Genomic DNA, 27,913 nt, shown 5'->3' on the forward strand with positions numbered 1-27,913 from the left:
GAAAATGTTTTGGATAAACACTGGCAAAATTTACAAAGGTTCCCCTTTGCCTCTAGGTTGCTCTCCTTCTCCTCCGGGGTGAGGCTGGCCCGGCCAACCCGCATGGGAGAGGCCTCACTCATGGGTTGACGGGCCGGAAGAACCTGGAAGACGGGTTTCTGGGCGGCGCTCCACTTGCCTCCGACGCTTCTCTAGCTGCCAGCCTGGATGCGTCGGTCGATACGGGAAGCAAGCTCAATGATGCCATCGAGAGAGGTGGGCAGGTCGTGGGAAACTAGCTCATCCCTCACGTACTCTGCTAATCCCATCAGGAACGCGTCAATCTGGGCTGCCGGGTTCCACTCGCTCAGTCGAGCCTGGGTGCGGAAGTCGATCGCGTAATCGACCACGGAGCGGGACCCTTGACTGAGACCCAGGAGACCACCAGCAGCATCGAGACCTCGTGATGTCACCCCGAACACCTTGCGGAGCTCGGCGGCGAAGGAGGAGCAGGCTGGTGTGCGTTGTTCCCACTCGGCTGTTCCCCACAGCCTCCTGGTGTTCCAGCGACTCGGGGTTGTGTGCTGGGTCCATTGTTGGCCAGATTGTACTGTAACGGGTGTGGTTAGGACCCAATTGCAGCACAAAGACAGGCAGGGATATTTGGTAATGTCTTTTATTTGTAGAGCAGACGGAAGACAGGCAGGGGGCAGGCAGGATACATCAGACAGAGTCTTAATTCTATGTAATTCAAGGTTACTCATTAGTGGAGACGTATTGCCGACAATGGCACCAGATGGGATGGGAGGAGGAAGGCCGGCGAGAGAGATAGCCGGTTTGGCCCCTTTCACCAGGAACAACGCGTTATCCCTGAATCCTGGTGGTCTCCGATGGAAGTTTGTAAAATGTGCTCTATGGAGACGGGTGTTGGTGACGATCCTCAGCTCTCCATCACAGTAGCACTTCACAAAAACAATCCAGCCTTTTTCTTCATCATATCATGCTTCGGAAATTTAAAGGAGCTGCTAATTCTGGCAACCAGGGAAGATGCGTTTGCGGGACAAAGGCATAGCTAGCTGTAGAATGTAGTCATGTACAATGATGATGATGCTAATGTAATATGCTCTAGTTCTCATATAGTGCTAGGGGAGGGGCCAATGCTAAGTATAGCTCCAGTGTGTCATCGAGTCATGATTAGTCCCGCCCAAAAAATTTCGGAGCACAAAAACTCCCAAAAAACCGATGTGGATCATCTTTGTGTGTTATAGCAATACCAGGAAACTAGTTGAAGCTGCTTTTCCACCGTCAAACACCGTTTTTTTTTTTTGTCAGGGTGGAAGGGTAGGGCATTATGTCTGAAAACGCAGGAAATATATTTAAATAAGGGAAAGTGGAAATAATGCAAAAACCGAACGAATAATAAATTCACGTTGTACGGTTCAATTCTACCAAATTTATTTTATTTTTTTGTACTACTGTCTGTGCTATGTTAAATTGTCATTTAACGTAGAACGAAGAGTTTTGTTTCAGGACAGATAAATAAACTTACAGTACATACTTAATATCATGACCTTGACGACTCATCCTGAAAAGATCCACAACTTAAAGCATCAGGAGAATCTCTAGAAAGAAAACATCTGAAACATGCGATACACATCCAATGTACTTTGGTGATAGAGGCATGGAATTATGGAAATTGGAATTATCTATGTTAAACTGTGGAATTATAATAGACCCAGAAGAATGCTGCAACCTGTTAAGTCAATAAAAAAGGCTATTTGATTTCTTTCCAATAGCAACAGTGTAACACTGTAACAGTGTTGACTCGTGAAGCCAAATCATGAGGTCAAACATAAGCACCCAGAGAACTCTTCCAAACAAACAAGACAGAAGATTGTCGTCCCTCCTTTTTGAGCTGGGAACAGTTTTACGATTCTATAGTTCGAGTTCACCTTGCAACAGCAAAAACAAAAACATGCATTGATTCTCAATTATTGTGAGGTTGGTGTACAGTATCTAAGCAAAGCGGTTTCAGCATCACAGCATGTTGAGCACCATAGACCTCACAAACTTTCTGAATATGTTTCTTGCAGCTCTTTTTTTGGTGTTCATCTTGACCTCTAAAATTAAACAACAAAATTGCAGTAAGTAAATCAATCCATTTACAAAGAGGCGCAAGTTAGGCCGGTCACAGCATAGGTAATGGAACATGACCAGCCTCCGAGTTAAGGCTCTGGCACAGTTTAAGCGACAATGACAGCAACAACGTAGTGTCTGTAGATGCCATTGTTGATATGCTTAATATGAACTCTATAAACTAGGTATGTTCCTACTGACTCATTTCCACTGAAGTTAAAACTAGTCAACTAGTCTGAAAGTCAGAAAAAATATTGCGTATAAGGTGTTGATTTTACTATATAGTGAATATATATATATATATATATATATATATATATAAATGCTGCTGATGCATTGCTATACCAGTGTTTGTACGGTATGGTAAATTTAAAGAGGCAAGTGAAATAAGTCTTAACAATGTATTTCACACAATGTAATTTATTGACAGTGAAAATAGGAAATAAATCCACTATGGCATGTTTGTCTAAAAACAAAAAAGATGGTATGTGATGGTATGAATTTATCATGTCCACTTTTGCCACTTTTCTTTTGCCCAGTGTAGTGTCTTTTACACCCAACTTCTTGACAATTTTGTTCCAGGAGTTGTTGGACATTTTACCTTCTTTAAAGTCCCTTCTCGCTACATCATACAGGTGAGGATATCTTCCATCAAGTTCCGCAACGTTGCTTTCGTTGCCTGCACGGCGATGCTATGTGATGCTGGTTCTTGTTGTTATTGTTGAATGAACCATGACACTAGTCCTTTTGTCATTGTCGCCTAAACAGTGCCGGAGACTTCAGTAACGATCCAGGTAAAGGATTTACCAGTGCAAACCAGCGCACTCTGACTCATCGTCACTGGATCAGTTGCAATGGAAGATCCATTCTTTTCATCAGTGCTTATATCCATCACATCTCTAATCATATCCAGCTCTATCTTGTTTTTTGAGACGAAAGTAGTCGTATGATGTTCCCCGCGTGTCAAAGCGATCAGATTTATGATCAAATCCCGGAAGTTCTCGTCTGTGGGCCTGATGGAATCACCTGCAGAATCCAGCAATTTGTCGAGCAATTCGGTTTGAATGTAAGTTGAAATGTCATTAGAGGAGTGCAAATGCAAAAAGGGTTGAACAGCAAACTATCATTGACGCTACGATGTAGCGCGGAAGAAATTACTTTGAACATAGTCTAAAGAAGATTCAATGCATGGTGTGGAGTTGATTGAGTGGACTACAGAGTCCACTCAACCAACTCCCCACCATGCTTGGAGAGGTGGTAGACCGGGGGAGGGGGGCAACGGAAACATCAAGTTACAGATAACTATTAACTATTACTATCTGTCTCAAGTTTAGCGTAGATTCAGTGAATTAAGTAATGTTTATTTTTGCATTTTTGTGTAATAAAAGTGTTTCGATTGATATAAATATTAAATCTAGTCCGTCGCTTACTAGTGATTAACATGGTAGCATTTGGGAAGTGAAAACACCATCATGCACCTGCTGCATTGGAACCTGGGACCCTGCGCTCATGTGCTGTTGGGGATTTTGGTCCCCGGCAGCGAACCTATCCTGAGGGACCCCACGCGCAGGGGCAGCTGCAGCAGCGTCTGCGGTGAGATAAAACCTTATTGAAGACATCCTAAAATCACAGTTTTTTGGGGGGATGCTTATCTTTTAGAGACTACTGAAACAAAAAGTCTACACTCTAAACTTGACCTACTACTGTGAGCCTGTGCTCAGAGTGACTAACCTTGTGGGGGAACACATTGTGCAACCCCTTGCGGGCTGGGGCAGAGCTGCTCTGCCCTCTGCTTGGTTTTTCGGTGATTCTGGGCCTGGGGTGTTGATGCCATGATGGAGCCAGATGGAGGTGCAGGCTGGTAGCAATTATTTGGCACATATTTGGGCTTGAGGTGAGTCTGACGCTCCACTTTTTTCAGAGCCCGGCCAACGTAGATCCGCTGGCCATTCATCTCCTTGCCATTCAAATCATCTACCGCCTAAACAGAGAGAACCAACTCTTATTTACTAGTGACGTTCAAATAAGGAATCTGAGACATCCTTTCTTGAATAGGAAATTAGCGATTTAAACACATACTAGTGTTTGCCTTGACATTAGAAGATAAGCAGATTTGAGAATTTCATTGTGTTTTCATTAACTACAACTATTCTTTGGACTTAAGGAATACAGCCATGGCTTCCAACATAAGGAGTATTCTGCTTCTGTAAAGCACTTGTTGCAGATAGTTTAGATACGGTTGATGATCAACAGTAATTAAATGGTCACCTCCAGTATGTTTTGTGCATTTTGCAATTGGTTGGTGTGGTAGTTTTCGATTGCACGCCCAGGAATAAGAACCATAAGAACAATTTCTTCAGACTTGTTCTGCCTCTTTGCAACTGAGGAGCTACAGCTCTTTGACAACCCATCCACGAGAAAGTTGACTCAATCAAGTCAACTTTCTCGTCATTTTCAGGAGAGGGAAAAGATAAAAATCCTCTACAGTTTGAGTGGTCAAAACATGTTACCTCGACACCGACCACCATTGTTTACATTAATGGTGTCTTTGGGAATCCGCTTAGTCTATCACTGGTGTCCATGGTGTTGCTTATGTGTGACATCCAATGACTAACTGCAGTACATCCCCATTTAACAAAAACTCAAAGTGGGAAGGTTTAACATGAAATTGGCTGGAGGTTGCCTGACCAATCTTCATTTGTACATAACAAAAGCTAACATGTTTGTGTCTTCATTAGCAGAGTCAACTTGTGAAACATTTTGCTCACTCATTCCTCACCTTCTGTGCATAGTCATGCCTCTCAAAGCTGGCAAACCCGAAGCCACGGGACTTGCCACTGTTATTGGTCATGACACGGGTACTTATGGTGTATCCTGAAAAGGGAAATCTTTTAAATAATTTCATTGTCTGCACGATTGGATTTTCATTAATCACCTTCCCTCAGAAAAGTTTGCTTTGGACCCTATGAAATCCTTGTGTGTTAAACTAACCATAATTACTGAAGACCTCCCTCAGCTTCTCATTGTCAATGTCTTCTCCAAAGCCCTTAATGTAGACATTCGTAAACTGGGCACCAAGCTCAGCCTCACGTTCTTTGCGAGTTTTGAAGCAACCTATAAATCTACATTATACAGGACAATTATCAACATATATCTTGAGGTATAAAAATTGAAATCATCCTCATTTCGATATCCAATGTTTTCAAATGTATATCCATGTTTGGAAACATTTTAATTATCTTTTTTTCTTGGTTTGTACAAAGGGCCTTTTGTGAGGAAAAACCCATCACGTTGTGGTTTCAAAGTTAATTTTGGAACAGACTGCCAAAAGTGTCAGCGTCAAAATGCAACTTTAAAAACATAAGCTTGTACAGAACTGTCCAATTCATAACTTTGGTACGTCAGAACTTTCTAAAAATGTTATGTTATCATAACAACGCAAAGACAAAGGATTTAAGTTAGTACACACACTTACACTTTCTGGTCATTGAACAGCATGCCATTCAATCTTTCAATGACTTGTTCTGCTGCATCCAGAGTCTCAAAGTGCACAAACCCGTAGCCTTTAGAGCCATTCTCGTCACAGACCACCTTGATGAAAGGAGACGCGTGCAAAACATAAGCCTCACACTTAAAACCAATGTTGTGAAACTTTAATAAGCTACTTGATAACATTTTTCATGAAAAGCTTTGGATCTGATCTGACAGACATGGAGCATCAGGGAATGACAATGGGGCCTGTGAGAGACATTTTGTCATTTTACCCCATGTAGTATGACATGGTCAAAGTCAATGACTTGTCAAATTGACAATGGCAAGTAAAGCCTGTCAGAATATTTGACTGCTGTTCACCTACTGTAACAGGACTGATATGTTCAATTACATTTATTTATTTCCTAAGTTCACTTACGTAGTTCAGTCCTCTACTGTTACTACTCCTGCTACTGTTGCTGTTCCCTCCTCCCCAATCCGCAATCATGAATAGAGGTCATGGTCAAGTGTACACCAATCAGCCACAACATTAAAACCATCAATAATAACCTCTAGTATTGTGTAGCTCCTATCTGCAGCTTGTGCCGCCAAAACAGCTCTGACCCATCGAAGCATCTACTCCACAAGACCTCTGAAGGTGTCCTGTGGTATCTGGCACCAAGATGGTAGCAGCAGATCCTTTAAGTCATCTAAGTTTTGAGGTGGGGCCCCCATGGACCGGGCTTGTTGTTCCAGCACATCCCAAATGCTCCACTGGATCGGACCCTTACCCCGCCCATCCTCATGATGTAGAAGAAAAGGTGATTCATCAGACCGGGCCACCTTCTTCCATTGCTCCATGGTCCAGTTCGGCACTCACGTGCCCATTGTGGGCGCTTTCGGCTGTGGACAGGGGTCAGCATGGGCACTCTGACCCAGTTTGCGGCTACACAGCCCCATACGCAGCCAGCTGTGATGCACTGTGTGTTCTGACACTTTTCTATCGTAGCCAGCATGAACTTTTTTAGCAATTTGTGTTACAGTGGCTCTTCTGTGGGATTGGACCAGACAGGCTAGACTTTGCTCCCCATGTGCATCAGTGAGACTTGGCCATCCCATGACCCTGTCGCCGGTTCACCGGTTGTCCTTCCTTGGACCACTTTTGGTAGGTGCTAACCACTGCATACTGGGAATACCAAGTATGCAGTAGCCCTTGTCAAAGTTGCTCAGATCCTTACACATGCCCATTTTTCCTGCTTCCAACACATCAACTTCAAGAACTGACTGTTCACTTTTTGCCTAATAGACTGTATATCACCCTTTGACAGGTGCCATTGGAACAAGATAAGCAATGTTATTCACTTCATCTGTCAGTGGTTTTAATGTTGTGGCTGATCTGTGTATAGTGTGACACATCTGCCGACCAAGACATATCATTCTGGTCTACACCCACAACAGTTGTAAGAAAGAATTGACCCATGCTCCTTTACCTTACAGGACAGGATGTTTCCAAAAGCATAGAAGGTATTATACAGGGCCTTGCTGTCGATAGACTTCGCCAGGTTTTTAATGAAGACGTTTCCTACACCACTCTGTCTGAGTGAGGGATCACGCTGGCTCCACATAATACGAACTGGTCGCCCCTTTATCACATTAAAGTTCATGGTGTCCAGTGCACGCTCAGCTGTAGGGAAAGGAAGAAGAAACGGACTTGAAGAGCTGGGGTTATGTACTTTAGTGAACTTGCAATTTGTGGACAGCCAAAATGTGTTATGTAAATTATGTTTTAATTCATGCTTGCTTTGAGGAAACATTTTGCATAAAAACCCAAGTCAAAACTCGAATTAAATTTGGTTTTGAAACAGCAGTTTGATATTAGAATATAATACTATACATTTCTGTAGTATACACACCTAAAATACATCTGCAAAGTAAGCATGTTTTCATGGTGGACAGTTATTGGACAGGTATTATTGGACATAATGCAACCATGAACTCGACCCAAAGTGCAGCCATAAAGTCTGTTCACTAATCTTTAGTAATACCTGTGTATTATACCTCAGCTGACCACCCTTCATACATATTTAGAAGAACGTTGGTGTAATGTGGAGCTAGTAAATTGTTCCATAAAAGTAGCACAGGCAATCCTTGCTACAGACTGAATCTTAAAATGTAGCCATTTGTAAAAGTGAAAGCCCTTTAACTTCACCATTCATCGGTCACTTACCATCAGCTTGCTCCCGGAAGTTAACGTATGCATATCCCAAGGATTGCAAAGTGATTCTGTCCCGGCACACTCGAATGGAGTGGATTTCTCCACCAGGGCAAAATTTCTCATACAGCATGCCCTCTGTTACGTCAGGATGCAGATCCCCGACGTACAGGGAGGCCGTAGGGTTAACAAAATCAGTGGCAGTCATTTTCACTGAGTTTCTTTCCGTTTCGTCGTCTGTTGTCTATTCTCTAGGAAAGTTGGTGTGAGGTGAAGACTCAGATCTGAACCTGTAATAGTGGGGGCAGATCTATTACAACCAGACATGATTCAAAACTAGACAACTGGGGCTGAAGTGCTCATCCCACACTGACACAAAATATACCAAAATGTCCAGCTTAATCAGGACGAGTGTGCTCGTCTATGGATACAATGTAGTCAGTTTCTGCGAACAGTTTATGAAGTTGTTATTATTAATAACTCTTACTCCATCAACTCTAGACAATGTACACGGCTTGCTTGAAAAGAAGTTATGTTGTTCCTCTTCTGCAATCAAAGTTCATCTGAAGTAGATCATCATCTTGTTCTTGTGTGTTAATGGCGCCTTGCATCCAATTGTAATCTTCTTCTTCAGAATTCCATGTTGCCATGACAACCCTGACAATAGCATGAGTAAATGAGCGGCACACACATTATATTATTGCTTGTGTAATATAGTATGGTGGCAGCGCCACACTTGCTGTCATTGCACATATTATTATAGCCACATTTTGCTGCGCTACACCTCCACACCACCATTTTCAAGCGACATACACACAAAATACATAATGCAATGACCGGCTTGATCCCAGTTTTGTGCTATTACTCCGTGGATGGATTCGGCCAACAGCATAAGAAATATTCACTATTTTGAGCCAAATTTTTGCCTAAAATATTTCCTATTGGAAAACAGAAGGCAGCAACGAAATCCAGCCATCATGCAAACACATATCATGGGAATTCCCCACATAGTTGGAGGTTATAATAATAATAATAATAATAATAATAATTATAATAATAATAATAATGAGGAATAATAGTAATTATAGTCAATAAAGATTGAGCCACACAGCCACAAAATATATACAGTATATATATAAAAAAACCCGGCTCTATCCTGATCGGGTTGCTCCTACTTTCCGACAAGGGAGGGTTTACGAAGTATTGAACTTTTTGTGTGGGATCAGATACACAGCAAGAGGAGGGTAGTAATGGAATATGATTTAAATCCAAAAATGACAAATGTGCAGCGATGCTAGTATACTTAGTGTTGAAAATAGTAAGTAAACTGGCATCGCATTGTAAAGGTTTACAATATAACCAGGAGTTGTCTAGTTTTTAATACAATTCCTGGTGAAATTGTAAACGTGTGCTGGTCCTGTGTCTGCGTGTGATATGCGTGTGTCATACGTATGCGTATTCTTCTAGTTTGGCGTAAACTGACGGCTAAATGCTAAATGCTAATGCTAAGCTAAATGTTCGGCTTTATAGGGGGAGCTTTATATGGACAACATCACGAAGGGCGGAGCTATTTGGGGAATTCCTACAATATGTTTGCATATGACGACTGGATTCCTTTGCTGCTCTTTTCCCAAAGGAAAGCTCTTGGGCTTAATTTTTGCATGTTGTACATATTTCTAGTTTGTTTCTGGTGCCGTTGAATTCTTTGTGTACCTAGCCCAAGTACATCCAAAGTCTTAGTATATGTTCATATATTTCTGCTTTAACGTGACAATGTTCCAACTTTCTAACATCATTACATTTGAATAGGAATTTATTCCCCCATGAGGGGTCCCAAACAAACCCCAAACTCAGGCAGCATTAGTTCAACGCCCTCTTCTTCCCAGAGAGGTTTGGTATCTTCCAGTGTCTTTGCATGGAATCGCCATACCCTCATATAAAGGCAGTGGCTCAGATTAGCAGCGGGTGCCACCTTGCTATTGGCTGGCAGACCGAGCGCATCATCAGACTCCAGTGCAGGTCCTCAGACGTCCTGTCCTTCCCCACGGTCAGCCGGCCAATAAGATTCTTAAACTTCCCAGATGCATTGGTCTCGTACACGGAGACGACAATGTTACAATCCTCCACGGGACACTCCGGTAGGGGGAACATGAAGACCTGATTGAACACGGTCATCTGGCATTGGACAACCGCAGAGGTTTTCTGGTGCCGTAGCTTGCACTGGTTGCACTGCACACAGATCCTGGAGTACAGAGCTGCCACGGAGCCAACAGGGAGGTGGGTTATTGATATAATACATTGAATACATTTGCCAGTAGGAACGGTGCGACAGCTGTCAAATACAAAAAAAATGTGTTTTATTTACCAATATTTGAACGTGTCTCTTTCAGTAGCGTTTGGATCTTGAGCAGCCCGACTTCAAGTCTCTGAGCAGTTGGTAGAAACTTCAGGGAGAGAAGCACCTGACCCACAAGATCCTATTGTGCATATGTATGGAGACATACCGAAATATTAGCGGAAGTATCTGTTTCCATTTTGATATACATGTTTGAGAGGGTGGTAGTGTGTGTCTTGTGCTTGCATCGTCCACCTTCCGAGGCGCCTGCAGGTCTTCTTGTAGTTCCAGGGGATAGAGGATCTTCAAGTCCCCCACTGGAACCCTCACCTCTCCTAGGATCACGTGTCTGGAGAACTTATCAAAGTCCTTAACCTGAGAGACACACACACACACGCACACAGACGTGGTTTTCATTTCCATTATTCTACGAGAGCGAGAGAGTGGGCGTTCGAATCCACTGCCGTACTTCCATCCTGAGCGTGATGTGCTGCAGGTCCGCTTCCTGCCGCAGGCTGCAGCTGAACTGGTCTCCAAACAGTGGGTTGCAGCTGTTCTTCACAATGCGTGTATGCCACTCCTGCAGCACGGTGCTCATCGCGCAGGCCTTCCCTTCAGCCTACAGGGATCGTAATACAAAAAAAGCTTCACTACCTTGTTTTTGTTTTTCTGGTAGAACTGGTCAATATTGACAAAATACAAACAAATATCACAATATGTTTGACCGAAAACCTTGATAGTGATTATTGGGCAATATTTTGGGGGTGACTATTGGTGTTTTTATACACAAGAGGAACCAAGAAGACCAAGCAGGTAGATGCTTTGATTGGAACAGCTAGAACAATCTAAGAAGTTCAGAAAATCCCATCACAGTACTACAGCCTTTAAGACAATATTTAACTTTATCACAATACTAAGATAACAAAATCCCAGACAATATTTAGTTTCTTTATGTTATATCGGTGTATTGCCCAGCCCTTCCATCTAATATGCTAACTTTAGGGACTTTAACTATTTCCAATATGAGTAAAAAAATAGAATTACCGCGTTGCGGTTGTATGCCTCCGCCAACCAGTCAAGTTGCAGTTTACACTTGACCTTTGTCCTTGACCACCAAATTCTAATCAGTTCATCTTTGAGTCCAAGTGGACGTTTGTGCCAGATGTAATGAAATTCCCTCCAGGCGTTCCTGAGACATCAGGTTCACGAGAATGGGATGGACGTGAGGTCACGGTGAGCGTGACCTTTGACCACAAAAATTCGAATCAGTTCATCCTTGAGTCCAAGTGGACATTTGTGCCAAATTTGAAGAAATTCCCTCATCGTGTTCATGAGAATGGGACGGACGGACGGACAGACAGACGGATGGACAACCCGAAAATATAATGCCTCCAGCTACAGCTTTGGCCCGGGAGGAGGCGTGAAAACATTTTTTGATAAGCTGTCGGTAAAGCTTATTTGAATGGCAAATTACCTCCTCGTTCACAAACCTCTCCGCTCTCTCGTCCTCCGGCTCCGTCCACAACAGCCTCAGACCGACGAAGGGGTGGAGGCTGCGTGTGTCGCTCCGCCCTCGCAAACCCTCGGCCTGCAGCACAGACACCACCAGGCGGGACTGCGTCTGGTCGTGGTACAGCGAGAAGCACAGCGACCCGTGGACCTGCAGCGGAGGAGCGACCGGAGTTCGTCCAACTTCAAGTCTTTTTTCTTTGTTTGCTTGTAATAACTGGATAAACACGTTTCAAAAAACACTTGACTTTGTGCTCTGTCTGTGCTTTACATTTTCTAATTCGAGATTATTTGTGGGATCGAATTTTGTAGGTAGATAGGTCGGTAAAAATAAGTAGGTGGGTAGGTAGATAGTTTATTAATGACTGGAGGGTCATTGCGGATATATACTATATGTATTTTTTTTAAATCACCTAGAACCGCAGAAGTGTTTTCTCAACAAGACACTCTGAACTGGCTTTTAGACATTTCTACCTTTTTACCTTCTGCTGGTGGGCCTGCTCCTTCAGCTGCCCGGTGGCTCCCTCCGAAGAGGGAAACGATCCCGGGACAGGACAGCGACCACGTCTGCGGGCCTCCGCGCCCATGTCCGCCATCTAGTTTTTCACCTGAAGTTGAACTGTATGCTTCTTGTGCATTTATTTATTCATTCATTTATTTTTGTTGTTTACATCAAAAAGACCTGGCGACGAATCCGGCCCGGCTTGTTTTTAATTTGACTGTAACTCGTGACTGGAGTTAACTCTGTCCTCTTTACACATCCTCCATCCGTCACACACAGGCGGTCACAAATGCAGACGCGCACGGGCGGGCGGGCGCACGCACACGCACACACACACACACACAGCCAAGTGTTTATTTAGGCGCCGTACAAAACCAAACCTAACTCTTAAAGTACACAAAGAACCAAATATAATTAAAAGCTTAACGTTGGCCTGTATCGTCAGTCCTGACACGACGCAGAAATATAACTCATCCATCGACTCATATTACTGTAGCGGCTCTCCATCATAAACAGTTATGTTATCTTTGTCTTAAGTGGCTGCTTTGGTTAAACTTGTACTCTCGGGGTTCATATAATATTTTAAAAAGTCGCAAAAAAAAGAGGAAACTAGGAATCCACCCAACTCCCAGAGAGCTTGGTTTTTGTTTTTCTGCTTCATAACCCCTATATTTTTTGCGTCCTACCTTAGTTTGCTCCTCTGAGTAGTTTGATGACGTTGTGGAATAGCCATCGGCAAAGAGGTTACCACCGACTGCCATGTAAAACAAAAGCCACGTGTTGCATGTCCACGGTTATGCATCATACATTTTATCGTACTCCAATTCACTCCATCGACCGGTACTCACCGGTATCTCGTCGCACACGTCCCTGCGTGCAGCATCTGTACGTCTGCCACAGAAGCAGAGAGATGGCCAGCAGCAGCAGCGTCACAGAGACGCCCAGTGCGGCGTACTTGGCAATGTCCGAGAAGGGGATCCTGAGCGCTCCGGCGGCGGCTGCCAGCCCCGAATTGACAGGATAGTCCCGCAGCATCAGCATGACTCTCCTCCATGTATCCTACATACTTGCGCGAGACAGGAAGAACAGGAGTCGTCCACAGAGCGACACAGCTCCACAAACGCCTTCGACTAACGACGACAGCATACGGCAGGGCTACGAAACTGCACAAGCACTTCTACCATGAACACGCTTACCACCCATCTGGAGCTCTCCAGTCAAATAGCGCCTCATCCTTTTCTTATTCCAGAGCATGCAAAACAAGCACATATCTCAGGCCGATACAAGCCACAAAGGCACTATTGTCCTACTATTGTAAAAAACATTTCAATGTAGCACGCTGTTGGGTCTTACTGGTTATTACTTATGGGTTATTTGGTTTGGCTCTACGGGCCTTGGCGAACGAGGAAGATGAAATGTTATCGGTCAAAACTGCTGGGTATCTTTTCTTCTCGGATGGAGGACTGATGCATCTCACATTTCTTTAAAAACAAATGATATCCAGATGGCAGATATGACAAAAAATAAATAGAAAAAAGGTGCAACTCATTTTCTTCTATTTGGTGTATTCAAGTTGCTCCTTGTCGCAGTACTAACCCTTTCTCAAGCGGTTCAAGAAATGTCAGAGATCAAGAACACTGAAACGATCGCGGATTAAAAGCTTACCTCATAATAAAGTCTCAAAATTCCACCAGCGACAGCCTGCGATACTCAACTGTAGAAACTACATAATCCTGTTACATCCAAAACGACACCAGTAGCCCAGTGCCTTATTCCCGTCTCCGCGACACGCTCACACCGTCTTCACTCACTCACATAGCTGCTTCCTTATGTACACACACACACTTCTAGGTAAACTGGTCGGCTTACATTCAAGTGACGTCTCCATAGGTGAAGAATGTGGCTCGCCTCCTCTTCATGTTTCAGTAAAAACTTCATATCGGCGTTCCCCCGATGAAAGCACCAAAATATCAGATTGCAAACACACCGATTAGGCAAGCCAGAAAATCCACAGTCGCACACTAACTACCTATAACTGTGGGAGATTCTACTTCCAATCAGTGTGTTTTGACACCGCATTTTTTGACAAAGCTACACTTTATTTATTTTTGTACGGCTGTGTGTGTGTAAAAATGATGAGCAGGGCAGAGTGGTCGGGGGCCAGGACGTGGTATTTGCACAGCCGCTGCCAGCTCAGCACATTATTCCAATGTACCCAAATCACCCGGAGAAGTCTTGCTGCCTGAAGCAGATAAGACGCTCTAACAGAGAATTCACCGCACTTCCTTAGATATTTTTTTAAAGAGTTGTAAAAGGTTTGCTTTTAGGTGACCCAGGAACACTTTAAAACCTCCGACGCGGGCACATCGTCGTTCCTTCTTCAGAAGACCTAAACAATGTTGCAGAACTCAGACTAACCCCTCGAAGAATGAGGAAATCTTTTTTTCCCCCACCCCAGACCCAACTTCCCTGTCCGCTTACACACGCACCTGCGTGCAATTCTTGACTCTGTAGAAATTACATAATCCTGTTCCGTCCAAAATGATGCCGGTAGCCTAGTGCCTTATTCCCGGCTTGGTGACACGCTCACACCGTCTTCACTCACTCACACAGCTGCTTCCTTTATGCACACGCGCACACACACGTAACACACACACAAACTTATTTATTGCATGTTAAGTTTCCATCATCATGTTTACATTCAAACTTCAGAGACGTCTACCTAGCAACAATTGCTATGTTCAACACTATCAATCTTATAGGATAGATACAAATATTTTATATTATGTGTAATATAATAGTCAATTCTGTGAAGCACTAAGTTCATTCATCTTTTAAAAAGTGAACTTTTAAATTAACGGAATAGAAACATCCTATTTAACTTTGTAGTCAGTTAGTGGCAGACACTGCCGCTGTCGTAGTTGCGGGTCCAAATTAAAGTTACCACAGCAACGGCTCGCCTGTATATTGCAGGAACGACCCGTGGTCCTTTTCGCTCAAGCCGCCAATCACAGACAGGATGGACGAAATACTTTCCTCTGCACTCAGAGGAGCCTGGAAGAGAGACGTGAAAACACAACAAACACTTTAGCAAGGTTTTCACCCATAGGCGGCCTGAAAAAGCCATTTTTATTTCAGTATATTTTCCCTTTAAAAGGATTTTAACTAAATCAATCGACGCATTCATTCAGGAGTGCGGATTTCCAGTGTATTCACGGCTTTAGAAGTCACAACAGCCTCAGCACAGCAGACAGGAAGAGACATGATAAACTGATCAAGAAGGCCTGCTCTGTCCTGGGGGGCACCCTGGACCCAATGCAGGTCGTAGGAAAAAGGAGGATGATGGCTAAGCTGTCATCCATGATAGAGAACAAATCCCACCCCATGCATGAGACTGATGGCACTGGAGCGCTCCTTCAGCGATAGGCTGCTTCACCCAAAGTGTGGGAATGAGCGCTGTTGCAGGTCCTTCCTTTCTGCGGCTGTCAGACTTTAAAACCAACAGCGCAGCCAGTAGACGGATGGACCGAACACACACACGCACGCACACACACCCACCCACCCCCAAGTGCAATTTTTTATATTACAAAAAATAAAGAAAGTACAATCCCTGATGTGCAATGTGTCAAGATATGTGCAATACACTTAGTACTCAAGATTCAAGAGGTTTATTCGTCACATACATATACATACTTTCATACATATATGCAGTGAAATGTAATGCAACGCACCCGGTGATAACACACAATATGTCCTAGGAAAAATTTCCTTCTAATAGACCAACTAACTGACTCCTAAAACGTAATACAGTAAGTCGAACGCTTATAGAATAAAAATAAATATATATGGAATAAACTAAAGTACAATAAAATAAAATGAAATAAAATGGAATAGATAGAGGGAATATGCTTATGTATATGGAATAGGCAATTATGTAAATACAGATATGTGCATTAAAGTGGCATGTGAATTAAGGTGGCATGGGAATAAAGTGAGGTAGTGTTTGGGATAATACAGCACAGTATACAACAGTACGGCGCAGCAATACAGCATCACGAACAACCTGAACAGTGACACAGTATGCGGTACAGTATGCTACATACAGTACAGTAGGTAGTGGAGCTTATGTGTGTGGCTCAGTGAGGACCCCTGGTGAGGTCAGCGTTGACAGTTCTGATGGCTTGAGGGAAGAAACTCCGTCGCAGTCTCTCTGTTCTTGCTGTGTGACTGCGGAGGCGCTTGCCTGACCGCAGCAGCTGGAACAGTCCGTTGTTGGGGTGATGTGGATCCTTCATGATCCTGCGGGGTCTGCTACTACACCTCCTGGTGTATAACTCCTGCAAGGGGGGGAGGGTAGTTCCAGTGGTACGTTCAGCTGAACGCACCACCCTCTGCAGGGCCCGTCTGTCCTGAGCAGTACAGCTCCCAAACCAGGCAGTGATGTTGCCTGTCAGGATGCTCTCCACTGCTCCAGAGTACAGGGACTTGAGGATCCTCACGAGACCCGGAATTTCTTCAGCTGCCTGAGGTGGTAAAGACGCTGCCTCGCCTTTCTCACCAGAGTGTCTGTTTGTAAAGTCTGTGTTAAGTCCTCTGTGATGTGGACTCCCAGGTACTTGAAGCTGCTCACCCTGTCGACAGACGTACCATTAATCACCAAGGGCGCGTGCGTCCTCGATTGTGATCCTCGCCTACAGTCCACAATCAGCTCCTTAGTTTTGCTGACGTTCAGGTGGAGGCTGTTGTCCTGGCACCAGAGTGACAGGTCAGCCACCTCCTCACGGTAGGCCTTCTCGTCGCAAACGGTGTCGTCAGCAAATTTTATGATGGTGTTGGAGCTGGACCTGGCCACACAGTCATGTGTGTACAGGGAGTACAGTAGGGGGCTGAGGACGCAACCCTGAGGGGATCCTGTATTCAGGGTGAGGGACCTTGACATGTGCTTCCCCACCCTAACCACCTGGGGGCGGGCTGTGAGGAAGTCCAGGATCCAGGCGCACAGCAGAGCATTCAGTCCGAGCTCCTTCAGCTTGACAGTCAGTCTGGTGGGGACTTTTGTGTTGAAAGTTGAACTGTAATCAATGAACAGCATTCTCACATCGGCCCTCTTCTGGCCATCCAGATGCGTGAGCGTGGTGTGCAGTACCTGGGAGACCGCGTCATCCATGGATCTGTTCTGCAACCGGAGCCCCGGCGCAGGCGACCGCGAGGGGCGGCGCCACTATCGCCACTCTAGTTCCTTTTTATGGTGGGGTTTTTTTTCTATATATTTTTTATATTGTTTATAGTGCTTACCTTGATATGCTCTCTATTTTCTCCTGTCCCCTTTTTGCGGCTGGAACAATCTAAATGTCCCTGGTATGGGACTGATAAAGGTTTGTCTTATCTTATATTATCTTAATATAGAAATGGTTTACTTTGAGTCAACAAGCGACGACACACCTCTCGCAAAAATAGAAAAATGGCTTGGGGACCCCTTGCAGCTGATGTGGCAAGCGGGAGCTCCAACAGTGGATTCAATAAGAAGCGTTAATTTACAGCATGCCGCTGTACACGTACACTGCGCCAACACGTCCGGTGGACTTCTACCATGATATCCTAATACTGCGGTCCACGAGTACATGTTGAACCATATGAGGTGTACCAAACGGTTCGATAACATACTGTGTACTGTTGCATCCCTAACATGAACAGTGGGATGATTGGTCCGTGACCTCACCTGAGGTCCACCCATGTCGGTGCGGACCCAGCCGGGGTGCAGAGCCATGCAGAGGATTCCCTCAGACTCCAGGTCCACCGCCATGCAGCGGCTCACCATGTTCAGGGCAGACTGACGGAGGCAAAGTGCAGCACAAGGCAACGCAAGTTAAAAAAAAGTCTGTCTTGTAATACTGATAGAAACTGATCTCTGGTCTTCTTGCCAAAAGGCCCATCACCTAACCCTTCGTTTTAGTTGATGGGGAGAGTGTCAGTACCTTGGACGTCCTGTAGGGGATCCATTTTAAGCTGTTGGCGTTTTCCCCCCAGTTGAGCTCCACGGAGCCCAGCAGGGAGCTCATGTTGACAACAGCCGCCCGCTGGACGCCCATTCTGCCCGCGCCCCCGGCCCCTCCGCGGGAAGCCGCCCGCCTCAGCAGCGGCAGCAAAGCCTGGAGGGGATGGAAGATTTTAAGGTTTTAGACGGAGAGAAACAAACAAATTTAACCCAAAATTCACGTAGGTGCATCTCAACCTCAGTAAACTGGTGCCAACCTAGACAACTTGAATGCTGTTCTCCTAAAATATATATAAAAAACACAAAACACTGATTTACTGATACAGCATGAACATGAATTTAAAGATTGGATTGTTTTTCTCCCAAAATATTGTTTTTTTGTGTGCTTAAGGCCTAAAATATTTAATTTCTCCATTCTATTGAAAGAACTAAATTAGTAGTTGGGGCCTTTGCTGACACCAAAAATTTGTTTCATTCATCATCCGAAAGCTTCTGCTCTATCAGGCGGTGCAAAGACAAGGTCACCATACCTTTATTTTGTAAAGATTGAAAACAAGCGCTGTGAGCTTGTTGGATAACTTTTTTTATACAATTATCTTTTAAAATAGTAATTCAGTTAATCCTAACCGATTTCATAGTATTGTCGCTCATATGCTGATTTTTAAATTAATTAAAGTTTGTTTTCTCTCTCTCCTGTACAATTTGGAATTATGCCCTTTCTGCATTCTGACAAGCAATCGGAATATTATTTTTCCTGCTTTTAATGAATGAATCCATATTTTGACCGTTTTTTTCATACATTATTATATTCCATGTGATTTTAACGTACAGTGTATACTGTGTGTTGTCTGTCATCATTGCCTGACAAGGCACCAAACGGTTGCCTGTGTGTTACTGAGAGTGCAGCTCTACTTCCACAGACAACACGGTGAGTTATAACAAAGAGAAGTTCTGGTTTACAGGAAATCATAGACGGTTGTTTTAAAAGACATTTCATCTACTCGTGCTGCATTTTACAAAGCACGTGACACGAACAGCCAATCGTACAGAGCAGAGAAACAACCACGTGACACGAACAGCCACCGCTCTCTCCCCGGCTGTGGACAGCGGGGATCGGGTCCCCTAGAGCTCACGTGGCGGGTCTTCCTCAAACGCCAATTTAAACTCGCCCTCCTCCCAACCCCAGCCCAACACCGTCCTCACAAAAGGCGAGACGTCAAAAGAAAGAATCCGTGATTTTCCGTGACGTCTGGCCTGACATGGTCGGAGAGAGTCCCTCGGTCCCCTCGAAACGTCCCCGCATATAATCAGAGTGCAGATTGGGGAACCTCGGAAAGCTGTACTACGTACCTAACATGACTGAACTGGACCCTGAGTATTGCCGCCTGCGGCTATATTTATTATTATTTCACCTTGGTGATCATCAGCGGAGCAACGGCGTTGGTGTGGAAGTTCTGGATCATCATGTCGGCGGTGGTGCTTTGGAAGTCTCCCAGCACGTTGATCCCGGCGTTGTTGATCAGGCAGTTCAGACCGTCACCCTGCAGCAGCCGCTCTGCGTCCTTTGCCGCCGCATCGATGCTCTGCTGGCTCACCACATCTGGGGGGGGGGGGGGGGGCACGACATGGAAACGTGGGTTTTACACAGAAACCCAAGGTATGTACACAACAATCAAATACGCAAATATATAAAAGAATATATTTGTAAATTATAAAATCTGCCACTCAAAATCTGTATTTTTCCACGATTTTCAAAGTGAAAGCCAAAGTCAAATAGTGACCTATAGAGACGTGAGTTCACTATTTGCAAGGCTCGAATTTACAAGGAATTTACAGGCATGTTAAAATAAAAAGCATGAAATTCTTTCAAAAGTACAAGAACCTTGAAAAACGGGGGCGAGAAGGACCGATGGCGCTTACCCAGAGTAATGATGTGAATGTTGGGATGATTCTCTGCAAGTGTCTGAAGTTCCTTTAAAAAAATATATATATATATATATATAATAATTATACAATCATTAAAAATGAACGCTTACGTGGCAGACGCCAGGTGAACAGCGCCACCTAGTGTTCGCTCTCTGTAATTGCACAGTAGATTCGCGATTCAAAGTTTTGATTCCACGTGTTTTCTTCTTCTTTTCTGCATGCGCTGGTTTACGTTTAGATTAAATCACAGACTAAGTTTGAGTCCACGACGATAAACTCTTCTTCAAAAACGACATCGTTTTCAGCAGCCGCCTGCTCGTCGTGGCCTGACGCCGCAGGGTCAAGTTGCGTAAAGGCCCGTGTTGACGGACCTGTGCACTGTCGGGGTCCCGAGCCGTGGCGATGATCTTCCCGGGCGAGAAGTCTCCCGACGCCAGGCTCCTGACGATCTGCAGGCCGAGGCCCCGGCTGGCCCCGGTCACCAGCACCGAGCCGCAGCTCCCGAAGCTCGACGCTGCGCTCATGGTCCTGTCCTCGGTTAGTGTTGGGTCGTTTACGAACGACGCGGTCCTTTTGAACGGCTCGTTTGTAGGAACGACGGGAACCGAGTCTCGCTGATGAGCCGTTGTTTATTTTATTTTTTTTACAGACAGACACGCGCTATTTGTTTAGGTTGCCGTCTCCTAATACCGTAAAATACCGTCTTATACCAAAAACAACTTGCTATAGAACTTGATATATTCTTTTTTTTTAATTGTGAAACTTTTATATATATTCAAAATAAATAAATACATGCATATTAACGAAATAAAATAAACATACTTGGGTAGAGACGCGTATATTTTCACGTGTCGTTAATGTCAACAGAACGACGGGCCTTTCTTTTGACCGGCTCTCGGAAACGAACCGGAGCCATCAGATCCGATTCCCCTGAGAGAGCCGTACCGCCCATCACCACCTCCGAGAGTAACGCGTGACACGTGAGCGATCCGTTCACTGCGAACGAATACGGTTTTGAAACGACTCACTCGACTCACAAACTGTCATTACCGAGGACGGAGGGAATGGAATGCGAATGCGGCTTACGCCGTCGCATTCCAGGAAAATAAGTAATTGTAGTGACCACCGTGATTCACACTCTTCTCTGTGGAAAATACATATTGAAATGGATTATTTTGATGGAACTGGAACGTCTTCTGGGAGACTCTCGTACCCGGCTGAAGATCCGAGCCGACTCTTCCGACCCTCGCTCATCTTCCAGGACGTTCTCCCTCGTTCTCCATCGTTATTTTTCCCCCCCTGAATGACTCGTCAAAAGCCCAAGCTTCAAAACAAACAACACAAAAAAAAAAAGGACTTCCACGTGACTCCGACAAGACGGGGGGCGCCCTCTTGTCGCGGCATTTCCCGGCAGACCCGCTCCTACAAACGTCCAATAAGCAGCAGGTGGCGGCGGTGGGACTTATTTCATGGCTTATAAGTAAGTAAGTATAATAAAGCTGATTTGAGACGAATGCGAGTGGATACCGTCATTCGTCCATGTGCATCCCTTGTGCGTTGATAATCACTCTCCATGTTCAATTTGATATGGAATCGTGCTTCCAGTCTCATCACGTCCAATGTTTTTGACGTTAGGAAAATAAAAGCCAATCTTCCTGGCACACATACATGTGGCCATACGTTTTCTGTGAAGGAGCCGCAACGAGTGGGGGCAATTCAACTCGTCGAGCAGCGAGCAACCGGCTAAAAGTCTGTTCACATTAATCGCCATTTGGCTCGTCCAAGCGACTGTCTGTCACTAGTTCAATCGCGCTGAAGCACTGACTGGGAGCAGCCACCAGAGGGCGCCACGACGACGCGAGAGCGACAAGAAGCCAGGTCCCAGAGGGACACGCGCAGTGAGTGATGGCGGACTGGGGGATGATGGAGAATGGCCCTGGTCCAAAAATAGTGACTTTGGAAAGGGTGATGGAGGCGACAGGCAGTAAACCCTGGAGGATTGGAGAATATTAAGAGCACTGCGTATCCTTTTCCCACATTTCCTTTGTCGGCTTCGGGGGTCCCCAAACTGGGGAACCATTCAGCCTGTTTACCCACTTTGACCAAGCAGTGTTATGAATAGTATTACCATGGTGTGATTACAATATGATCGAATATTATTAAGTTGCTATCGAGTGCCTCTTTCTTTGGGCAAGAGGTACTTTTAATTTGTTGTTATGACACCGAATTATTTGCCTAGGTGTATGTCTTCATGAGGAAATTAAAGATAGGTAGATGGATGGACGGACGGACGGATTGGTAGATAGACAGACAGATATACAGATAGACAGGCAGATAGAGGAATAGACAGACAGTCAGACAAACTGGCAGATAGAGGGATAGACAAACAGACAGACAGATAGATACAGTAGATAGATAGATAGATAGATAGATAGATAGATAGATAGACCCATTATTAGTGGATTGGGTTGTGCTTCCTTCTCACGCATCATTGAATTATGACAGCTGTTATTTACACCTCAGTAGGTTCTCTCCTTAAATGCGTGATCAAATTATACATAAAACGCTCCGGGAAACTCCGCCGTCCGCTGGCAGCCAATACATTTCCTAGCTCTGGAAAGCAGCCTCGACCAGAGCCCAAAATGCTTTAGAAAAAGAGAGAATATTAACAAAATGCTCAAGTGCAGGAATTGTTAAGGAGGCGTCTCTAACGTCGTCGCCATGAGCGATGACCGCCGATGCTAAACGGGACACAGCAGCATGGACTTTTATGAATTTATTATCATTAAAGATCTCTGCATTTCTCATTTCATAAACCCCACACACACACACACTCCCAACCAACCAAGTCTCAATCGGCTGCAGCTGCAAGATGAGATAAAATGTTCAATTGCAATATCGCCGCCTACAGTACCACATATTTCCCATGTGGCTTTTTAGTAAAAAAATGTTGAGAAAAGGTTGGTGGCATCTTCGGCCATGTAACTTTCAACCCGCCGAAATAAAAGTTCAAGCTGCTCTTGGACGTTCGGCTGCGACCGTAACAGGCGATATCGATCATCTGGTTGTTCTCGCTCTTCCCAACCCCCGAATCCCTCCAGGATCCTCTTACACATGGTCTTCCCGGACCCTTTAGGAGACTCTCACATGGTTATTTAACAGACCCAGGGTCGTTAGGGAACATCTCCAGAGTCCCAGGCAAGTGATAAAGTATGTACGTACGTTTAAACTGTCCCAACAATCCATAGCTCTGGCATAATTGCATTTTATCGTTAAGGTTTGGCTACATCCAATTTCTAGTTATGAAGTAATTAAATCAATACATTAGCGTCTAGTTAGTCTTTTTATTCTTTTTTTTTAGCATGAGCGTGAATTTAACGTCCTCATGAATCAGCAAAAACAACAACAATATACAGTAATTCTACAAATTGTCTTAGTCAATGAATAATTCAATGTTGACAAAGACCTGGGATTTACTAGGATTTTATAGCCAATGTACCAAATGGAAGCTGGAAGTGACATTTTGGTTTTTACTGAATTACATTTGTGACAGATAAATCATATTTTAAGATACAGTATGCAGTGGTTACTATAAAGCCTCCACTCAGAACTTAAATACAAGATAGATAGATATATAGATATATTTACACCCATACCTATAATAAGGCCAATTTATACATCTATATATACAGTATATACATCTATAATTATATAATGTATATATACTGTATATGTGTATATATATTTATGTGTGTGTGTGTGTGTGTATATATATATGTGTGTGTGTGTGTGTGTGTGTGTGTGTGTGTGTGTATATATATATATATATATATATATATATATATACACAGTATATAGTAGCTATATAGTAGTAATAGTACATACAGTTTACAGATATAGTCAGTGTATACAGTATGTTTATATGTGTGTGTGTGTGTGTATATATATATATATATATATATATATATATATATATATATATATACACATACTGTATATTGGTCATTCATTGAGTTTTTACTAACTGCATTACTTCAACTCAACTGTGTTTTTTGTCAGGTGTGTATTTATGTGTGTGTGTATAGCATGTGAGTATGTGTGGGTGTGTACGCCAGCGTATGCAACGCACACGAGAACCTAGGTTGGAACAACCATTTTTCAATCACTTATTTAATTCACATGAGCTATATTTAAAGGGGTCATGAATAAAACACCAGGGTTTCTTTCATCAATGAATAAATCATAGCTGTTATTTTCTTATACGCGTCTTGGTTCTCTGCTCCTCGTCCTCCGCACAGCTCAGCCGGCCTGGCCACCGCGTCACCTTTACATGGAATTATATGCATTTAGATGACTCAATGATAACCTGCAGAAAGGTGCCAAAACAATATCTTGTTGTGATTCAGAACATTCATGTTTAGCATTTCCTCATCATGTAAACACATCCCATAAGCAGCGGTGGATCTGCGTGGGTGCCTGTACTATTTACAGACTTTCTTTAATTTACTGGGTGCCAGCCAAATTCCACATGAATGGTAATGGAACATTAATTTTATAGTTCATAGTCAAAGGCAGATGTGTTGCCATGATAACATAAAGGTGTATTCCATAACTGACAAATAAAAAGACTAAAATACTCTGAAACCTTGACAAAAGGAACTAAACTTTATCAGGACATGAAAACGTCTGGTGAAATAAAAGAAAGAGATTATATTGCAATAACAGAATTGGCAAGAAAACATACCTTCCTTAATGCAACAATCAAATGAACGTATGAGGAGCCACGTACTGGCCGTATTGGTGTTGAACACTATGATTTTAGATAACCAGGGCCGGCTCGCCAATTGCACTTTAAATAAGGGACGGCTACCCTGGACCTGCTGCCTGCAGCTATATTTCTATTTTATTCACATTTGTTTTCATGTTTTATTTTCATATTGTCATTTCCTCATGCCATCTCACTAACCTCCATGTCATTTCAGATCTGCCTACTCCCCTTTGCTTTGCTGTCACTCCCTTCCCTTCATCTGGTTTCCATGGCCTGCAGCAGCTCATTCCCTCCTTGGTTCCTCAGTTTCTATACCCGTCCACTTCCCTTTGTTCTCTGCCGGATTGTCTCTTGCATTACGCTGAGCTTTCCTGCACTACTCCCTCTTTCCTGTACCTTCCATCCAAACCTCTGCCTGATTCACTGGACTCTGATTCTCTGCCTGATTCACTGGACTCTGATTCTCTGCCTGATTCCCTGGACTCTGATTCTCTGCCTGTTCCCTACCGGACACGTTTTCCTCCTCTGACTGATCTCCTGGTTTTGACCCCTGCCTGTTATTTGGAATAAACCTTGTGGACCTCGACTTCTTACCTGAATGTTTTTGTGACATGCTTATGGGTTCTCATCCGAGTCAGTGAGCGTCATGTCATTATATGGAAATATACACTAAACCTAAAGATAAACAAAAAAAAAAAAGAAACCTAAAATTCACAACAAATGAAAAACAATAAAAATAAGTAATATAAATTTGGTAATACTAATGAAACACAGCTAGAAGTGAACCAGAAAGCTGACCCTAAGATGAGAAATAATTGGTAATGTACAATAAACCTAATGACAAAAATAAGCCTAAAAAATAACTACTATTGAAGTACCTTACTGATTTACTTTGTCTGAAAAATAATGGAGAACGTGCAAGACATCAACAGCCATGTTCGTAATAACTGACTTGGAAAATCTTAAGTCAGAACTTGGCAGGACGCAGCTTTTGTAAAATAAAGCTTTGATGATGACTCCAATCATCTTCATATTATTGTCAGCTTTCCATATTGTTGACGCAGCCTGGAGAGATTACCGAGAGCCGACAAATAAGGAGAAAAAAAAGAAAAAGAGCCGCGCACATCACAGGCAGCGGCCTCGTAAACAGCATTCCCAAGTTTCCATAGCCTCTGCTGTTTTCCCCTTTTTTCCCAAGATGTGACATCTTGCATAATTCAAAATGACACAAATTAGCGAGCGGTATTAAAATAGCATGGCAGTAGTTGAGAATTCATAGTATAAATAGTCTCAAAAATATGGATAAAAGCAAAAATATGGATAAGAGCAAATCGAATGTAGAACCGCCCTGGTAAAGCATAATATAGAGATTTTAAATATGTTTCCAGGTGATAGGAGAAAGGGTGTGAAGTTTAAAGGGATCTTGATGCTTTTTGTTGCAGTTTGGGCTGTTTGGAATGAATGGCTCGTTTTGAATTATAACTTAATGAGTGATACCTAACAATGCACGTGCGCTGGTATTTTTAACATATTACTCCTGCAACCATTTTGCCCCCGAACCCAATGCACTGACCTGAAACTGTTTGTTTTCTTTTTCTTCCTCCTTTTTTCTTAAGTCTATCTGCAGCACTTCCGGGTTTTTTTTCTTAAGTGAGAAGTTGTGTTCTAATTCACCGGCTTAATGTCGACCCCCGTTTGAAGGGCCGGCCAATGCTGAGTCATCTTTTATATTTCAGTCCTACACTCGTAATCTGCCGTGGCAGAGGCCTCTTATGTTGGTGCAGTCCCCCACCCCACCCCATCCCACCCCCCCCCCCCCCCAAAAAAAACCCAGATATGCAGAGAGAAGAGAAGACAGTCCACGTCCCAGTTCCAGCGGTGAGCGCATGGGTGTGCGCAGAGAGAGCCAGGGTCACTAGAAAATAAGGAGTGAGCTCCAAAATTGGTAAACAGCACCTCACCGGCCGCGTATATCTTCGGAAATACTGATCAAGTCCTTGTTAAGCTCGTGCTCGCAACGCTCGGGGAGTTCAGAGTGTAGATACTGTGATAATCCATGGATGCCCGGGGACCCGCACATTATACAGAAATGATTATCAGCTAAAGGCGTCCGATGAATTCGGTGCAAGAGCACATATTTCCCTGCCAAAACTGCATGTCATATAAAGATTTAAATGCCTCTGAATAATTGACGGGGCTTTGCACCCGCGCCGCAGTGAGATGGGAGCTGCAGCACTCGTTGTATTATTCAGGTAGCTCTAAAAGCATGCCAACTCAATTAAGGAGATTTTACTAGAAATATCATGTCCTGTGCTGCTACGGCAGGAGGAGCAGTCCCTCATAAGTTGGGGTGGGGGAACTCCCAGCAAATACATAAAAAAAACCTGAAAAGAAAACCTGGAAATTTTACGAATTTTTATCCAAGTAAGGATGGATATTTAATTATATTTGGTACTTTCAAAAAATGGCATCTTTTACAAGCGGCTCAACCAATGACCGGGGAAATTATTCATTTTGCCACAGTATGTGAAATCAGATAATCTCTCATTTAGATGCAATTCCTTAAACTCCCAAGATATTTTTTTGCATAAAACCAGCTTCCCCTCATCGTCAGGATATCAAAACTCTCTCTTTACTCAAATGAGGGATTTGCCGCTTTCCTTATCATTACCCATTTATTACGCCGTTGACTTCTGTATAATTCAGGTCTGTTGCAAACGCAAGTTTTCAATCTGAGACTCGTAAACATTGTGTCAAACACTATTTTCTAAATTGCAAAGCGCTTCGTCGTCTAATAAACATTGCTTGAAACTGCGATTTAACGTTATCATTACACGGAAACAGGGTTTAAAGCCCTCCCTGACACCATGATAAATACAAAATAGTTATTCATGAGTTCAAACGAAACTTTTATGTGCATGTCGTCTTCAGTTCCGGCTTTGATTCTTTTGCTTCGTCAGTCAACAGCTTAGGGTTGGTGTGCGTCTCGAACCGGAGAGCATTAGATGTTATTGCGGCCAACTTATTTTACGCAAAGGAAAGGCGGCGGCAAAACATCGTGCTCTCAGTTGTGTTTCTCC

At 43.7% G+C, this 27,913-nt stretch overlaps 2 protein-coding genes and 1 pseudogene across 3 annotated transcripts; all 3 read right to left on the minus strand.

Annotated features, from left to right (window-relative positions):
• Nucleotides 1-3,622: 3,622 nt before the first annotated feature.
• LOC307231905 (polyadenylate-binding protein 1-like) lies at nt 3,623-8,006 on the minus strand (annotated as a pseudogene). Its single transcript, XR_013844784.1, has 7 exons — nt 7,814-8,006; nt 7,077-7,270; nt 5,591-5,706; nt 5,103-5,237; nt 4,895-5,003; nt 3,847-4,096; nt 3,623-3,720 (listed from the first exon to the last, which is right to left on the minus strand). The product of XR_013844784.1 is annotated as a polyadenylate-binding protein 1-like (transcript).
• syt19 (synaptotagmin XIX) lies at nt 7,367-14,700 on the minus strand. The gene is made up of 9 exons (XM_080002467.1): nt 13,810-14,700; nt 12,993-13,210; nt 12,831-12,898; nt 12,125-12,238; nt 11,608-11,793; nt 10,603-10,752; nt 10,389-10,508; nt 10,164-10,275; nt 7,367-10,053 (listed from the first exon to the last, which is right to left on the minus strand). The coding sequence occupies exons 2-9, from the start codon at nt 13,183-13,185 to the stop codon at nt 9,749-9,751; spliced, it is 1,248 nt and encodes a 415-aa protein (XP_079858593.1). The 5' UTR covers nt 13,186-13,210; nt 13,810-14,700; the 3' UTR covers nt 7,367-9,748.
• An 89-nt stretch (nt 14,701-14,789) lies between these two features.
• On the minus strand, nt 14,790-20,624 carry LOC307231683 (C-signal). Its single transcript, XM_080002468.1, has 6 exons — nt 20,437-20,624; nt 20,060-20,111; nt 19,552-19,739; nt 18,120-18,293; nt 17,864-17,974; nt 14,790-15,198 (listed from the first exon to the last, which is right to left on the minus strand). The coding sequence occupies exons 1-6, from the start codon at nt 20,587-20,589 to the stop codon at nt 15,085-15,087; spliced, it is 792 nt and encodes a 263-aa protein (XP_079858594.1). The 5' UTR covers nt 20,590-20,624; the 3' UTR covers nt 14,790-15,084.
• Nucleotides 20,625-27,913: the final 7,289 nt, after the last annotated feature.

Source organism: Zeus faber (assembly GCF_960531495.2).
Source record: "Zeus faber genome assembly, chromosome: 6".
NCBI lineage: Eukaryota > Metazoa > Chordata > Actinopteri > Zeiformes > Zeidae > Zeus > Zeus faber.

What these genes read in the sequence shown, in the direction of transcription:
- LOC307231683 (XM_080002468.1), bottom strand. Translation starts at nt 20,589, where the DNA reads ATGAGCGCAGCGTCGAGCTTCGGGAGCTGCGGCTCGGTGCTGGTGACC. An exon ending in GGGACCCCGACAGTGCACAG is followed by an intron (nt 20,112 to 20,436) that starts GTCCGTCAACAC and finishes ATTTTTTTAAAG; the next exon opens with GAACTTCAGACACTTGCAGA. An exon ending in TCCCCTACAGGACGTCCAAG is followed by an intron (nt 17,975 to 18,119) that starts GTACTGACACTC and finishes TGCCTCCGTCAG; the next exon opens with TCTGCCCTGAACATGGTGAG.
- syt19 (XM_080002467.1), bottom strand. Translation starts at nt 13,185, where the DNA reads ATGCTGATGCTGCGGGACTATCCTGTCAATTCGGGGCTGGCAGCCGCC. An exon ending in ACGTGTGCGACGAGATACCG is followed by an intron (nt 12,899 to 12,992) that starts GTGAGTACCGGT and finishes TTTACATGGCAG; the next exon opens with TCGGTGGTAACCTCTTTGCC. An exon ending in ACCTGCAGGCGCCTCGGAAG is followed by an intron (nt 10,276 to 10,388) that starts GTGGACGATGCA and finishes TATGCACAATAG; the next exon opens with GATCTTGTGGGTCAGGTGCT.